The following is a 16994-nucleotide window of genomic DNA, read 5'->3' on the forward strand; positions in this document are numbered from 1 at the left end:
CCCAAAAGCACACCTAGCGCCCGTTGTATTTACAAGTACAATGGGCTTGGTCCCTAGTTGACAATAAACAAATTAGGCAGTCTCTGACAGCTTCTTCATAGCTTCCCTTGCTTCATGGCTTTACTTGCTTATCAGTTACTTTTGTTTCTTGGCTAAGCTAAGAACCACAATACAACATTTAGATATTTAGATGTAGCTCGGAGAGTTTTCTGCATATTCACTTGTCTGTTTCCCCTATACAGAAGTCAATTTTCCTTTAGGATTAATCATCATGTGGTTACTTCATATCTTTACCACACAATACAGTCTGAATGAATAAAAGTTGATGAAAAGACAACTTAGGAACGGTTTTAGAAATAGAAATAACATTAGAATTTTTAAAAAGCACTATTAAGTGTAACACACAGGCTAGAGTGAGAAGGAATTGCATATCACACTTGCCAATCAACTATAAATATTTGTTTCATTATCCAGCCTACTGGATGGGGGATATGCTTCTAGGTAATACTGTGGCCCATTCCGCACAAGGACCAATGTTGCCAATTGGTTCCTGAAAGCGGAAACGCTATTTTTAATAGTGCAATCTCAGCGTTATGCATACCTGCCTTTGTAGTGGAATCCAGTAGCATTTCAATCGTTTCCCACAGGTTTCCGGTCTCGCAAAAATCGCTATCCAGGAAGTGATTTTTTCTGTGCTTTGTCCCGCCCCTGGCCGTCAATCAAACGAACAGCCAATGGGCGGCTGTTATCATGCTCCCCAAAAGCCCCCTTCCCTTTAAGAACAGGGTTTTTTAAAAAAAGAAAAACACAAGGTGCAACAAATATGCCTTGATTCCTCCTAACGTAGAGACTCATCTAGCTGGCATGAGCCCTGTTTCGGGGTGGGCCCTGGGAGAGTGGGGCCTTTGGGAAGAGAGGGTCCCCAGTAAGATATAATGCTAGCCACATCACCTTTTCCTCCAGAAACGGAAGAACTGTTTTTATGTAGCCTGGAGGTCACTTGTAATTCCAGGAGTCCTCCTTTCTCCACCTGGAAGTTGGCTATCCCACTCGAGGTGGGGGAGGGAGAGCCAAGCGTTTAGAAAAATGCTATCAGATCATTAGCCTTGATCCCAGCATGAGCTCCATTTGATTGTTAACTTCCTTTATCCCCTGCCAGCACCGGTGAACACACATGGAACTGCCTCCTGCTGAATCACACCCTCTGTCCACCCATGTCAGTGCCTTCCACTCAGACTGGCAGTGGGTCTCAGATGTGAGTGTCCTGCATGGTGCAGGGGGTTGGACTAGATGACCCATGAGTTCCCTTCCAACTCTATGATTATAGGAGTCTAGGCAAAGGTCTCTCACAGCACCTGCTACCTGGTTCTTTGAACTAGAGATGCTGGGAATTGAACCTGGGACCTTCTGTTTGCAAAGCTGGCCCTCCCCTCCTGAAAGCCCTTTTCGTCTATGTCCTTTCCTCCAGTTTAGCCTCCTGCGAGGTAGGCTGGGCTCAGAAGAAGTGCCTGTACCTGGGTCGCCCGGCAAGCTTCCGTGGCAGAATGGGGATTCATACCTGAGTCTCCCAGATCCTAGTGCAACATGACACCATTGAGTGAACCATACCTGTAGGTGATGCAGTCAAATATAGAATACTTTGACTAGTTTTGCATTTCAATGAATAGTCAGAATCCTGCCTTGAGGGGAAGATAGCAACATTTTTACAATCTGCCACAAGGTTGCGAGAGATCAAATGACAGAGTTAATATTTGTCCATTCTTGACCCCCCCCCCAGATTGCATAGAATGGTTGTATTAATTGTGTCTCCTCTCTCAGGGTATGCCAATAAAGATGCACATCTGTGACCAGTTTTGTCAAATCCAGAGGAGGGAGTTTTAGGCTCTTCCACTGGACCTTTTCATCCCCTCCATTCATTTCCAAGAAAATGTTCTAGGAAAACCTTTTTGCATTCATTTGTATCCTGATTGCAAAATGCTTGAACATAGTCCCATAAGGCACAACGACAGCTGCCACTCTGCCCTGCCCAGTCTAATCTTGGCCTCGCAGCTTGCCCGTTATCTCTGCAGCTTCTGGGTGTAGCTGTCCACAGCGCCAGATTAAGCAGGAGATCCAAACAGGGGAAATGCAATTCCTCTGCCCCTCCCGCTATACATACCCTATCTGTTGTTAAATATAGGGCAAGTTCCTTGGCAGATCTCTACAATTTTAATTACCTTGCAGCTTCCTTCAGCTGTCCAGGCCAGCACATGGCAACAGCCACCTTCTCTAGACCTCAGTTAAGAGATCTGTCTGCTCTGATGGATCCATCGCAAAAGAGAGTCTTCTCCTTGCTCCCAGGAGTTTTATCATAACTCTATTCCCCACCAGGCTGGGTCAAAGAAGCTTTTCCAGAAGTCTCTTCCTGAAGTCCTTCTCATCTTAATTCCTCCAGATCTCTCTTTCCCGCTTATTTTTTGGGGAGGGGGAGGACTGGACCATCCTGTTATCTTAAGAGGTAGCTGAAGTGAGGCTGGGAAGGCATTGAACTGACCTCCCCCTTCCTGACTGTTCTCTGTCCTGAGAGAAAAACGTTTAAAACTATCATCCTGGTAAAGGTTTTACTCAGGTCAGACTTCTGCCCCCCAAGATGCATTTCTTCACACTTTGCACCATCAGCAGACCCAGCCTCAGCCAAACTATCTTTGCTGATTCACAATACAAAACCTTTAATGGCATTCACAATATAAAACAATATACAAATTGGTTCTGTCATACAAGTCTAAAAAAACTGTGAGGAAAGTTACAGCAGGCAAGGGAGCAGCAAATACAAAAAGATGAAGCCAGTGACGTTTACCTCTTTACCCTGTGGGTCATTACTATAGATAAAAACTACCCGTTCAGTGGTCTCTGAGCAATTATCGATAAGCAGCCATTCAAGAGCCCTGCCATCTGAGACATTAGGGAAGGGCAGAAGTGGGGAGATCAAGTCAGAACGTTTGTTGTTATACAGCTCACATCGCAGAATGATATGGCAAACTGAGTCTGGTTCGGTATGGCAATACCTGCAGATTCTGTCATTGCGGGGAATTCTCCTATACCTGCCTTCAACCACTGCAGAAGGAAATATGTTTAGTCTGGCGATTTGAAGGTACTATAAGGTTGGAAAAATAGTGTGCCATAGTGTTGGGGTATAGGATAGACCGAAAGCTTGTGGGGAGCACAGTCCCCCTGCACCAGCATAAATTATCTGGAGATCAATATCCTGGATTCTTCTTTGGATAGTTTGAAAAATATGATCCTCTCCAGAGTTAGCTAAAGAATCAAGATCAATGCCTATGGATTTAATTTTAGAGGCAATGGCCTGAGACCATTTCAAAGTATAATGGCCAGATGGAAGAAGTGCAAGGAGACTATTTGGCAGAGGGCTAAAGAAAAGATGGAGCCAGTATTTGACGGATAAAATCCACGCACGTGATTCGATAGTGTGTAGATCCAGATCGACACATAAAGTCAAATAGGTTACCAAATTTGGTAACCCTAAAATTCTGCGGTAGAAAGCTGCAGACATACAGTCAGTTTCTTCATTCAGAGACTGGATCCATACAGGAATCCCAAAGAGCAGTCGAGGGATCATGGAGGCTTGAAAAACCCGAAGAGCCACAGGCACATATTGGTTGCCCTTCTGGAAGTGGAAGCGACAAATGGCCTGTGATTTATTCTTGGCCAAGGAAAGACTAGTATTATGGTGGGGAGACCATTTTAGGTTAGAATGAAAAAGAAGCCCCAGATATCTGAAGGACTTCACCAGTTCAATCTTTTCCCCTGCAACTCTCCAAGGGGCATGCTCCCAAGATTTGGAAAAGATTTAAATTTTGGTCTTATCAAAATTGATAACTAGGGAATTCAAATCACAGAAGGAGATGAATTTACGTAAAGAACGTTTAAGACCATTTTTTGTGACTGAGAGAACCACTGCATCATCAGCATATAATAATATAGGAACCTCAACTGATTTTAATTTTGGGGGATGTCCATACACTGTAGCCAGATACAGAGATAGATTGGCAAGGAACAAATTGAATAGGCTTGGGGCTAGTACACAACCCTGCTTTACTCGTTTTGATCCAGGAATTTTATGGGATAAAGTGACCGAGCCATCTAATCTAATTTGGCAAAAATTAGAGGAGTGTAATTTTTGAAGTAAAAAAAGGAGATGGCGTTCTATTCCCAATTTCTTTAATTTCTCCCATAATAAGGGACACTTGACAGAGTCAAAAGCCTTACGCAAATCAATAAAAGCTGTATATAATTTCCCCCACCCCTGCTGGGAGTATTTTTCAGCAAGGAAGGCCAAAATTGAACAGTGATCCAGGGTGGAATACTGAGGTGTAAATCCGATTTGTTCCCTACCCGTTAAATTCGAAACATTCATCCAATCTTGCAGTTTTTTAAGCAGATGTGGATCCTCTAATGGGATTGATGCAATGGGGAGGTGATGTGGAGGCCTCCGGCAGCCCTGCCCTGCACAGGACTGCAGACTGGCAACCCCCTCTCAGCAGCCCTGGCTGCACAAGGCCCAGCCCTGCTCTTGATATGTTGTGGAGGCCTCCAGCAACCCTGGCCCCACAGAGGACTGGGGAGGTTGGTAAGCTGCCCCTCCGCAGCAGCCCTGATGGCAAGAGCCAGCTTGGTGTAGTGTTAACTCCCCCCCCCCCGCAGCCCTGATGGGGCTGGTTGGGGGGTGGCAGCAGCTCTGACACTGTGCCAGCCCCGCTTTCCCGGCCAGTAGAGCAGGCAGCTTGTCTTCCCCATGGAAGAAATTGGAGGGGGAGGCAGCCAGGGGTGGAATAGCCGAACTGATTGGCCGTTTGTTTGACAGACAGCTAATCAGGTAGGCAATGAGTCAGTCAAAAACTCCTCCCACAACCTTTTGTAACGTTTTATATGTTACAGAAGATGGGGTTGCACCAGGAACCTAAAGTTTGAACAAATGATCCTTGATTTGCACATGAACACATGCTGGGGATTTAACTTTGGCCCAGGACAAGCAGAATAGTGGTTCTTAGTTATCGTGCCTGGTAAATGTGGGTTCCCTCATTTATGCAGAACCGGTTTACAACCATTATTTGGGGCTGCACTTGACTCACAACCTACCTAGCCCTAAAAAGATATTTCATGTCAAAATAGTTTATGTGCATGTTAATCCAATTTGGACCCCGGAAGAAGGCCCTTGGGGTCAAAACGCATTAGGTCTTTGATACACATGTAAGCATCGCGATTCTTTGGATCTGGATGTGCATCTTGTTGCTGTATGTTTGGATCTGATTCACGTCAGAAGCCATGTTGGTCTGAAGCAGCAGAACCAAGTTAGAGTCCCGGGGCACCTTGAAGACTAACCAAGTTTTATTCAAGGGATGAATAAGTGTCCATGCACTCTTCCTCAGGTACAATTAGCCTGCACTGGACTCAAACTTATTCACACTGCGCAATAAATAGTTGTTTCATCTGGTCAACCTTTACGTTCCTGTCTTTTCAGGCTGGGTTTTTCTCCTTTTGTTCCCCACCCCCCACAATGAGTTTGCAGCTAAATTTTAGCTCCCACTTCAGTAAATATTTCCCTACTATTGTATGTATTTTTTAATATTTGGCCACATTTTCACCTTTCTGTAGAGGTTTTGCATCTGCTTTTCACTTGTTTAATCTTCTGTGAAGTAACTAACAATTAATGAGTTTTTACCACAGTCTGTTGGACTGTGAAATGCCACAGTGCACAAGCCACACACGGAATTTGACTCTTTGATATTTAATGCATTTCTCCAGAGTAACTCGTGGCTAAAAACCCTCAAGCAGATTCCACTTCTTGTTTGTTCCCAACCGAGGACCTGACACTGAAGTGAATTCCCTTTAACTGAGGGAAGGTGTCAGCTGGGCCTCAAGTCACAACATTTCACAAGAACATTTCACAAGAAATGTATACTTTGCCTTCAAGTGTGTGGACCAGGGGGCGACAGGAAGGATGTCTGGACTGACTCTTTCTCCTTCTCACACTTCCTACAGTCTGAGTATAATGTAGAAACCAGCCTGTTCCAGATGTTTCTCCAGCCTGCCCACCTCAGCATGCAAAGCCCCTTTTGGGCCTTCACAGAAAGCCTCGCCATCCAATTCCCTTTTCTCCCAAGATGCATTACGAACAAATTCTCTGCCCAACAACCATGCTGTGCCCCAACCCAAAGCACAGAACTTATAAGGTTAGTGAATGTAGTGAGATAAGAAGCCAATATCCCAGTTGAGCGAAATTGCAAGTTATTACAACACCCCCCCCAAAAAATAGGAATCTCCAGGACTCAACAGAGAGATTGGTTTCTTATCTCACTATATATGCTAATCTCACACAGCCCTTACATCTGCATTCCTAATAATCCTCCAGAAGGACATACATCCTCTTCATTTTGTTTTATTTGTTATCTGGGATGGGATAACAATCTAATAGTGGACTGTAATATAATGCAATTTAAAATAGGAGATTGAAACTTAATTCTCAGATCTGAGAATTAAATTGTGGGGATGAATACAGCATAGTGACAGGTTCTCTGTTAATTACGCTCAGGTTCCACAACTGAAAACGTATCTATTCATTAGTCTCTAATCTTGACATTTTTATTTCCTTTACTATGTTCTTTTACCCAGATGCTAAACCCAAACGGCTGATGAACCTATAAACTTATTATTTCTGTCAGGTCCTTGTACCTGGTAAACATTTATTGTTCTGCGGCACACTAACCTGTGACCCACTCGGCTTATATATATATGTGGTGCTTGTAATTTCCATTTCACTGAAGCCTACATCTTGAATAAAACGGGGATGGTCTTAAAGCTGTCCCTGGATTCGGAACTTTGTTCTGCTCTAACAGGCCAACATGGGGACCCCCTTGCATCTATCTTTGCAGAAGTAAGTAAAGGCAGCGTGGAATGTGGCTTTTGAAACTCCCTTAACCCACATATTACGAACATTTCCTTTACAAAACATGGTCTCGTGCGCTTTTTAGGATTTATTAAAACATGTACAACTGTTCCTGATTGGCCCATGACACTTGAGGTAATCATTAAAAACATGTTCAGTTGAAACCAAAAGGCAAACACAAAATACAATTCTCCCCCCCCCCTTTAAAGTGCTCACCATTTAGCACCCCACCCACCCACACGAATCTCTGGCAAATCGGCAGGCCCCGTAGCACCTTTGGAAGGTCTCTAAGAAGGGGGGGGGTCTCCAAGGAGCACATTCTGCAGAGCCAGAACCACGGTGGAAAAGGCCAGGGCCCTGGTTGATGCCAGACAGGCCACCCAAAGTGGTGGGATTGCCCACAGGTGGCTTCCCGAGGACCAAAGCTGGCGCTCAGGGACATGCGGAAGAAGAGTGTCCTTCCAACGTGTGGGGTCCCAGCCCTGCAGGGCTTTTAAGGTCGTAACCAGCACCTCATCTTGAACTCAGAAACAGAATGGCAGCCAGTGCCTCTGTTTCAAAATGGCGGCCAATGTCCTGACCAATAGACTGGCCGTTGCATTCTGGACCACTTGCAACTTCTGGGTGGCCTTGAAGGGCAAGGGATCAGGTGCGGCAGGAAGAGATGGGAGGTTGGCCTGCCTGGAGCACTATGTGGCTAGTGCAATCATCCTGGGAACAAGAGAAGCAGGGTGGGAGACAAGCGCTTGGTCAAGCAAAAAGCATCGCCCGGACCCTCCTTGGCATTTGAGCAGGAGAACACCTTCAGCCTCTTTTCCTCCCCAAGAGGACGAGAACTAGTTCAGTTTGGCAAGCCCAGAATAAGGCTATTCAGCATTCTGCATTACAGCAAGTGCAGGACAGACTGTGAGGGTTCTTGGGACCCACCAAAGAAAAGGCGGCTGCCAGCGTACTGGCTTGTAGATGCTCTCGTCTGAAAGGTGGAGCACAGCGAACATTTTGGCACAGGCAGAGATGCAGCAGAAGAAGTTCTCCGTGGCTTCTCACGGGTGCAATTTTGGGAAATTCTGGAAGCTTCGTTCAAAACAAGCAAGACCTGGGATGACCTAAGGAAGGCTAGACTGAAGCTATGCAGGCAGCATCCAGCCTTGCCCTGTGGCAGCACTAGGCCCTGGGCCAGCCTCCAACTGCAACCCCAGTGACGTGCAAGAGCTTCAGGGCAAAGAGAAAAGTAGGCGGAAAACATCCCTGCAAGTGAGCATACACCCACCGTCTTTTGCAATGGCGCTGTCCAGAAAACCACGACAAGCGCAGCAGCCATCCAGATGTTTGCTCAGAATTCAGCCTCCGTTTCCTCCTGGGGACAGTACTGGACATTCCACGTGCTTTAGTGAAGGATCGGGAGGGCTGTTTTGCACGAAGGAGAGCGATCCCTGGGCAGGGCCTGCACCAGATACAGCAGCACCCCACAGAAGCATCACAGGGTCTGCATCTTGCACATCCCTCTCATGCTTCAGAGGTTTGGGAAATGGAATCCACTCAATAGAAAAAGCGTTGTTCAAGAAAACAGCTGCCCTTGTCCTGAAGCTTTAGTGCAAAACAACCTCCCCCCCTTGTCCATGTCCTTTTGGGCTGTGTCATTTCTCAAACACAGCCTGCGAGTTCCCTCCTTGCCAAAAATGTCCTCCAATAAATGAGGGCAGGTAAACGCTGGAAGCAGCAAACTGGGCTCCCTCAACGCTGGGGTGCTCCCCCCTTGTTCCGATGCTCAGGTGCCGGGGTCAGAAGGTCCTGGAAGAGAAAGGAACAGCCATGCACAGATGCCTTCACCAGGAAAACTCATACGGACATACATGAAGCCGCCTTGTGCTGAATCAATCCGTTGGTCCACCAAATACCTGATTCTTTTGAATGGAGATCCCCATGAGGGAACCGGTGACCTCCTGCAGGCCAAGCAGATGCTCTGCAACTCAGCGGGCCCCCCTCTGCCCCCCTCAACTGCAGTGGTGGTCGGGAGGGAGCTTTGGGCCCTGCAGTCTCCAAAAGATTATCATCGCCTAGCAATTTCAGGAGGCGGAAAATTTGAATGAAGGAGAAGTAGAAGAGGGTGGGGATGGGATCACTGTTTCCTGATTCAAAACATTCACTCTCAACGCACCCACACCCACGTTAGTTGTCCCTCCAGAGGGGAAGCAAGACACTGATCCAGGCCAAGGAGACCTTCCCTGGTGCTATTCCTCAGCTCAAAAGTTCACCTTTCCAATGCATCTGAGGGAAAGGGGGGGAGATCAGGGGAAAGAAAACACACACCTGGTTGGTCCTGGCATTTTGTTTCTGCTTCCGCTGTTTCTCGGGAGCCTACTCTGTGCCAACGAGGGCCACTGACAAGCCAAATCTTGGTGACCCTCACACGGAGAGTTCATTTGAGGAGATGTGTACATCTCTGCCTGGAACAGCACACATGTTGCCTCCCTGGCCAAGGATAAACTACAATGTGAGCGGAACAGATTTAGAGTCCAGGGACACCTTTAAGGCCAACCAAGTTTCAATCATGAGCTTTTGTGTGCACACGCACTACATACGGTGACCTAACATTCTTAACAATCCCTCAGAAAGGCAAAATGTCTCCTGCATTTTAACTGGACTCGTTGATTTGAACAAGTAGATTGTAACGTAACTATGACTAGTAGAATGCAATGCAGTTTGGAATGGTACACTGATGGATCATCCTTCAGGGAAGATGATGCCCCAAGACGCTTCCATGCTTGAGAGGACAGGCAGGGGCCAGAAGGGCAGGATCTAATTGCTCTTAATGCGGACATATTTATTGTACACAAAATGTTTCCCGTGCAATTCTATCTCCAGTGAACAAATCCAAATGGCTCTTTTTTCCTATTTATCTCTGGAATTATGCTGCATGTTAATTTACTCTCACACTCTACCCATAAGTTTGAACTGATTACTTCCACCCCATTATATCTGAGGAAGGGTGTGTGCACACAAAAGATCATGCCTGGAATAAAACTCTGTTGGTCTTAAAGGTGCCCCTGCTGGACTCTCAGTCTGTTCTGCTGCTTCACACCAACACGGCAACCCACTTGAATCTACAACATGGCCGCGTCCCGCTGCCCAAGGAATGAACCAGAATGTAGTTTATACCTGGGGTGGCCAGACTGTGGCTCTCCAAATGTCCATGGACTACAACGGTTCTGACAGGGGCTCATGGGAATTGTAGTCCATGGACATCTGGAGAGCCAGTATGGCCACTCCTGGTCTATACCATGAATTGGAGTCTGATATTATGAAGTTTAACATGATATTCAAATACGGTATTATGACTGGTTTCTGTGCACAAAGCACACTGGCTTTTCTTTACTGCTAATTGTGTGGCTTCTACTCTCTGCTTTTATTTTGGCCAGCCTCTCAGGTGACTAAAAGTGAAGATGCATCTGTCAAGGTAGCGCAGTTTCCAGCTTTCCAGCTACCTCTCCCCAACATCAGGTAATTTTGGTTGTATAAAACTAATTTCAAATGCCATAAATATGCTGTTTCCCCAATAAAAATTGTATAGGCTGAGCAACAGATGAAGCATTCTGCATTGTTAAAGCAGAGGATTGATATGAAAATGAATATTTGTTTTTATCAAAATGTTTTTCTCCCGGCGGAGGGGAGAAATGGGAAATGAACGTCTTTCCCCCACCCAACAGCTCCAAAATGTCCAGCAATTTCACATCTCTAGAGACTCACCTTTGCTGCTCTCCTCTCCCGAGGGCCCGGCTGTGTTTTCTTCGCAAAGCCCCTGTGCTTCTGGAGCTGCCTCAGCAGCGTCAGTCCCATCTAACAAAGCAAAGAATTAAAATGCAACCCACCCTAGAGCAAAGTCCTAAAATGTATTTGTGCAATCATCCTTCCAAAACCCAGAAAGGGTTTTGCTGATTGGGTGGGAGTTAATGAATTTTTAACATATTTTTACATTAAAAAAATTATTGTGCGATATGACCATATAAGCTTATGACCCCCCCCCCGAAACAAAATTGCCAGTGATGGGCCTGGATGGGGTGAGGCCCCGGCCATCCAAATCCTTGCTAGGCGAGAGGTAAGTCCCCTCTATACTTGCATATAAGCCTAGTTTTTCAGCACCTTTTTTCACACTGAAAAAAACCTCCTCGACTTATACGCAGGTAACTATACGGTAATTGAAATAAAAGCCTGCTCCAGCCAGCCAATCTGGCGGCTCAGTTTGCCTGAGGGACCCTGATCTTCTTTTCCTTTTGCCTTCACTTCTTCCTCTTCTTAATCACTTCTTCCAAACTGTTCTTTTGGTTTCTATGGGTGAAAAGCGGGGTACAAAAACCAGCAGCTATTCATCCTCTTGACTTTTCTGTATTTGTTGGGGGGGGGGGGGAGGCTGGATGGGAGAGCCTGTGAAGATGGAGCATTTCCCACCCTTGGCTTCTATGCGAGTCAATAAGTTTGCCCAGATTTTTGTGGTAAAATTGGGTGCCTCGGCTTCTATGTGGGTCGGCTTATATGCGAGTATATACGGTACTCATTTTAACTTAACTGCAGGGGAGGAGGGGAACAGACGGAATGGCACAGGCCTGCCCTGGCCCTGTTTCTGGCGCTGGGCGTGTGGAGGATACAGAGGTGCCCTCGCCCTGTTTCTGCAGGCTCCCTTTGGTGAAGAGGAGCAAACTGGTAGCCAGCCCAGAGTACAGGTCTGGCTCTGTTCACAAATCATCTGAAAATATTTCTGTGCATCACTTCCTGTGCTAGGGGACTGGCCTGGTGATGTCATATCCAGGGGGAGTGCCTGGGCGATGTCACTTCTGGAGACATGTGACTTCCCAGGGGCTTGGCAGGAAGGTGTGGCCTGCTGACATCACTTCTGGGGGTATCTCAGTGCCTGAAGTGGGGTTTCATGGGGTTCTCAAGAGTAGAAAGGCTGAGAAAGGCTGATAATTCAATGGGCTGTATAACCGGAAGCTCTGACATGCTTACCTTCACATTCGTGAGACCTCCCTTTCCTTTTGAGCTTGAAAATCCCTTTCCTTCTGCGATTCAGCCACCCTTAAGGAAAGGGAGGGGGAGAAATTATTTGGCCAAAGATCTACATTGTTCGCTCGTTGCTTCTGTCAACCAGCCATTTTCCTGGCAGGATCAAGCGATCGGTTCTATCAATAGTCTGCAGAGGATGAGAGCTGCTTCTCCTTCTTTGCTCCTGCCACGAGTCTTCTGGAACAGGGGCTCCTAGTGAATTGTCCACTAGGCTCTCATGGCCGGAGTCCATGGGCTGTTGTGAGTTTCCCAGCCTGTGTGGCCATTGTGGTCTGGTAGTTTTAGTCCCTGAGGTTCTACCAGTGACTGTGGCTGGCCTCTGAAGAGGCAGGACACGGCAAAGTGGGAATCGCTTTGGGCCAAAATATGGAGTACGTGCACAGTTGTTGGACGACTGTCCCTCCTGCCCCCTGAGCAGTAAATAAAATGCCCAGCAGCTGTTCACACACTCCACACTTTGGTATGGAGAGAGTCCCACCTTGTCGTGTTCTACCTCTGAAGATGCCGGCCGGCCACAGTCAGGGACTAAATCTCCCAGACCACAATGGCCACACAGCCCGGGAAACCCACAAGAACCAGTGGCTCCCAACCTTCTTGGTATGGCAACCCTGAAGTCCAAATTCACTTCATACTGTGAGCCATCCAGGGCTGGCCCAGGGTGTTTTGGGGCCCAAGCAAGCCATCTGCAGCCCCCATCTAGGCTGTTCTTCTGAAGAAACCAACAGACATGACATAAAGGGTGGAGCCGCACCCCACAACGAACCCCAAGCGGCTGGAAGTTCACCTCATCGTCTGCTAGTGCAGCCTGAGGAGGTGCCCGTTTGAGGCGAGGGGGTGCCGGTTGAGGAGATACGCCAAGATGGCAGACGGTGGTTAAGAGTTTGGGAGCAATGCTCTACATCTCCCCCTGCAGTTAAGAGGGCAGTAAGAGCACCAAAACGAATGCCACACGTGGACAGGCCTTTCTATCCTCATCCAGCTTTTCCATGGCATGCTGAACATCGGTCACCTGCTCTCCACCCCCCCCCCCACTTTCTTCCATCTCCTACTATGAAGTTGCCAGAGGCCTCTCCCCCCCCCTCCCACCTACCCCCAGGAAGGGAGATACACCTACCTCTTTTCCAGGCCCAAAACACCACTCCTGCAAGTAGGAGGACAAGAAATGGGGCGAGCAACCATGCCCTGCTTCTTATCTGTGGAGCAGCTCCTGAAAGGACCATTTTGAAAACGTATGTTGACTAATAAGACAAGTTAATAAAGTCAGAGAATGCGTATCTGGCTAGGCTGAGAAACATTTTCTTTCTTTCAAAAACAGTAGGAAAAAAGGGATCATAAAAGGGGGGGGGGGTGGGCAGCCAAAATCCATCAACTAATAAAAAGGGGAGGGGGAGAATAATATATAAGTAAAACCACAAATGACAGCAGTGGTGGTAAATCAAACAAACAAACAAAATAAACTATGCAACCATAATTGATTTGCCATCAATTCAACTAGTGATAAACTTGCAGGTCCCCAACCCATTAATTTACATCTTTCCCTTTGTGACAAACAAAAATATCCCCAATAGTTTCATTGCATGCACTGAAATGAAGGTCGAATTTAGCACGCCAGGTCCAGGACTGACCTTTACCCCCAAGCTACATTAGGGAACTGGTTTTTAACAGACCTGCCCTCCTTTAACTTTCCCTTTCTCCCTTTGCACAGGGCCTCTCTGCACTGCAGGCATACCAGTACTCAAAGGGACGTACCATTTCCCCAGGGCATCCTGGGATTTGTAGTATGTGTTGAGAACGGGGCACCCATCTCTGACAAAGGATCGGCACCTGCATCAAACGAATGTTCCAAGGAGTTTTAAGGGGAAGCCATCATATTGAAACTGCTACCAAACGGGTACATGTCTGCTGCCTACTCCCACACCCTCTTCCTATTTCTGGAGACACCAAATGTGGAAATGCCATGAGGGCCACGCACCATCCGCCACGGTGCGTCTCTCTTGCAGATGCCGACCCTCTCGTCAGTGAAGACCAAGGAACCGTGTTGCCATTTGTGAAGTGCAGAGCCTGTCCTGAGGGCTTACCTGTTGGGGCACAGCTTCCCAGTTTGATGGACGAGCTGGCATTTGCATGCAAGAGGTAGATGACACAGGTGACGCTCTCCGAAAGGTCTACATCTTTCTCAAAGTAGACCTCGGAGCCGTTTCCGGGGATCTCTCTGTTGCTTTTCTGGTATTTCCACTTGTACGCCGGGGGCACGTGTGCAGCTGCATACTGGGCATCTGGCTGACAGCTTACCAGGACCCCATCCCCAGCAGCCGTGCAATTTAATAGAGGGGGCCTGGGAGGATCTGTGAACAGCAAGCAATAGAAGAGGAACCAGGGTGTTGAAGAAGAGGGGAAAACTGTGAGAAGATTAACTGATGTGCTGCTCATCGTGGTACTGTCCCAGAATGACATTTGTGGCCCTGCTGCACACTGCCTCAGCGCGGCTGGCTAAAGCCCGGCCTCAAAATCGCAGAGGAGGGGGTTTCCACTGCATCCTAATCCTACCCCCCTCCTGGAAGGGCTCACTGTCTGTTTTCCGTTTCTCTAAACCCTGGGGTTTCTTGAAAGCCCTGAAAGGGTCTCATGAATGGGTGGGAGTGAATTCATTTTTCCTGCCCCAGCCGTTCAGACAGTCACATGAAACCTTCCCTCCCAGCTGACCTCCAGCAATGTCCGGAAGGCTTGGAACTAGTCCTGCCCCATCCAGCCCTCTGCTTGGCTGTGGGGGCAAGACCACTTTGTCCGGGCACTCCCCACAAATGGTAACTCTGCAGTTCCGCTCCCCGCTGGTGGCCCAATCCAGGCTGCTTGGGCAGCATCCAGAGCAAGGTGAGGCCCAGGCCCTGCCCAAGAGGACCTCTGGGTATAAAAGCAGCCCCAGTTAGACGGGATATTGTTCCATTTAGATTCAAGTGGGTCGCTGTGTTGGTCTGAAGTTGCACAACAAAAATTAGAGCCCAGTAGCATCTTTAAGACCAACAAAGATTTCTTCAAGGCGGGAGCTTTTGAGTTCAAGCACCCTTCCTCAGACTAAATGAACAGCCATCATAACTGTGGAGCTATAAGGCCAAAACAAATTATGGCTAATTAGCAGTTTTAGCAAAGTATTATCTGTCGTGGTTCGGTCCTTGGTGGCTTGGGAACCGGACCGAACCCCGCCATCAGAGGCGCCCGCGATCACGGAGGTAGGGCATGGTGATCATAGGCAAGCCGGCAGCTGGGCGCCCCACCCGATCGTTGAGGTGGCAATGGCCGCTAAAGAACCTCAATGTCCCCCCCCACCTTTTGACAAGGGCCCGGAGATGGCCCTTTGTTCCAGGAAAATGGGCCATCAGGAACCCCGGAAAACCTCGCATATGTGCATGAGTCATGATTGTATCAGCATGTTCCCTCCGCAAGTACTGGGTGGGGCAATACAGCCTAAGGAGGTGGGTTTTGTATAAAAGGGAGCTTCCACCTGGAGTTCGGTGGAAGCTCTTACTCCATACCAGCGGACTCCACGTTGCTGAAATAAAGCTTGTTCCTGTTGTATCGTTCACCAGGCCTGGCGTGACGTTTTCTTCAAAGGGGCACCCTGTTTTTTCAGTTAGCAAGCGGGTCCCCGACATCGTAAGAGCTTCCCACCGAACTCCAGGGTCGGCATCGCATCCGAGCGCTTATCGGGACGGATCCAGAGATGGCGTTTTCAAGCAACGGGGCGGTCTCGACCCCCACGAACCCCGGGAACATGAGTTTAATGTCCCCGGGAGATTTCCTCCGAAAATCGGGGGGCCAGGAGCAGCTGTCCGGGACCCCGAGACCCTCGGCAGCGGCGGCCAAGGGAAGGCGCCGGGCCATGGGGTTCCCAAGCACGGCGGGGAGCGCGCCGAGGTCTGGGGGGTTGGCCCCAACCTGGGACACCCAGCTGAGGCAGGCGCTTCGCCCGGTAGGACCTGAGGAATCCCTAGAGGACCTGCGGCGGGCCATGGCGGACTTGGCCAGGCGCTTGCAGGCAGCTGAAGCCCGTGAGCAAGCTCGGGCCGGGCCCGGAGGGACTGGTAATACAACGGCGGAGGGGATCGCGTCGAGTGAGGACGTCTCCAGCGACGAGGACGAGCCCGGCACTGGTGAGCGGGCCCCGGACCCCGACTCGGAGCAGTTTTCAGTCCCGAGTAGGCGAGACGGCCAGCGGAGAGGCGAGACAGCAGAGGATCTCGGGGTCCCGGGTGAGCCGACGGGGCGGCGAGAGCCGGACCAACGCAGGAGCGACGTGCAAGGCAGGGAGCGGCACGGCGTCGTTGGGCAAGTTGGTAGCCGGTGGAGCGGAGCAGGACGAGACGGCGGACGCCGAGAATCCCGGCTCCGGAGGGGGTCGGACTACTCTCCAAAACGTTCCCCCCCAGAGCTTAAGGCGCGTTTCGACGGGACGCCGGACGACCTCCCGCAGTTCCTCCTCCACGCGCTGACGCATGCCCGGAGGTATGGAGACCGGTATGAGGACTCCGAGGACTTGGTCTGGGGGGTGGCCTCGTGTCTCCAGGGCAAGGCGGGTCAGTGGTACCTAGGGTTGGCCGAGCGCGGCGACCCGGCAACTCGGGACCTGCAGGACTTCGTGGTCGCGCTCCGCCGACGATTCCAGGACCCCCAGGCTGAGGACAAGGCAAAGAGTCGGATCAAGGGACTTCGACAGGGTACTAGGGGGGTTATGGACTATATAGACATTTTCCGGAGGGAAGCAGGCAAGGTGTTCTCCTGGAACGAGGAGACCCAAATCGAGTACTTCCGGGAGGGCCTTAACCCGAAGCTCAGGGAGTGGGCCGTGATCAAGGGGACGGAAGAAGATCTGTCTACACTGGAGGGGTGGTGTTTTGTGGTCGCCAAGCTGGAAGCCAGCCTGGGTTGGGCCGCCGCACCCCCCCGGGAGGCCAAAGGCGGGTCAGCCGAGGCGCCGAGACCGGGCCCCGACAACTCT

At 49.2% G+C, this 16994-nt stretch overlaps 1 protein-coding gene across 3 annotated transcripts in view; it reads right to left on the reverse strand.

Moving 5' to 3' along the window:
- Window positions 1–2683: 2683 nt before the first annotated feature.
- The window catches only part of CD58 (CD58 molecule), a 36064-nt gene continuing 21753 nt past the window's right edge, over window positions 2684–16994 (reverse strand). For 2 of the 3 annotated variants that reach the window (XM_077346287.1, XM_077346289.1), the window contains exons 3-8: window positions 14080–14346; window positions 13751–13825; window positions 13116–13208; window positions 11945–12013; window positions 10691–10780; window positions 2684–8734 (exon numbers count right to left, since the gene is read on the reverse strand). In XM_077346287.1, coding sequence (XP_077202402.1) covers window positions 8712–8734; window positions 10691–10780; window positions 11945–12013; window positions 13116–13208; window positions 13751–13825; window positions 14080–14346 — 617 coding nt within the window. In that variant the 3' untranslated portion in view covers window positions 2684–8711. The remainder of the gene's footprint in view (window positions 8735–10690; window positions 10781–11944; window positions 12014–13115; window positions 13209–13750; window positions 13826–14079; window positions 14347–16994) is intronic. The other variant, XM_077346288.1, reaches the window with a different exon arrangement.

The sequence above is a fragment of the Paroedura picta genome, chromosome 7, assembly GCF_049243985.1.
Source record: "Paroedura picta isolate Pp20150507F chromosome 7, Ppicta_v3.0, whole genome shotgun sequence".
NCBI classification, from domain to species: domain Eukaryota; kingdom Metazoa; phylum Chordata; class Lepidosauria; order Squamata; family Gekkonidae; genus Paroedura; species Paroedura picta.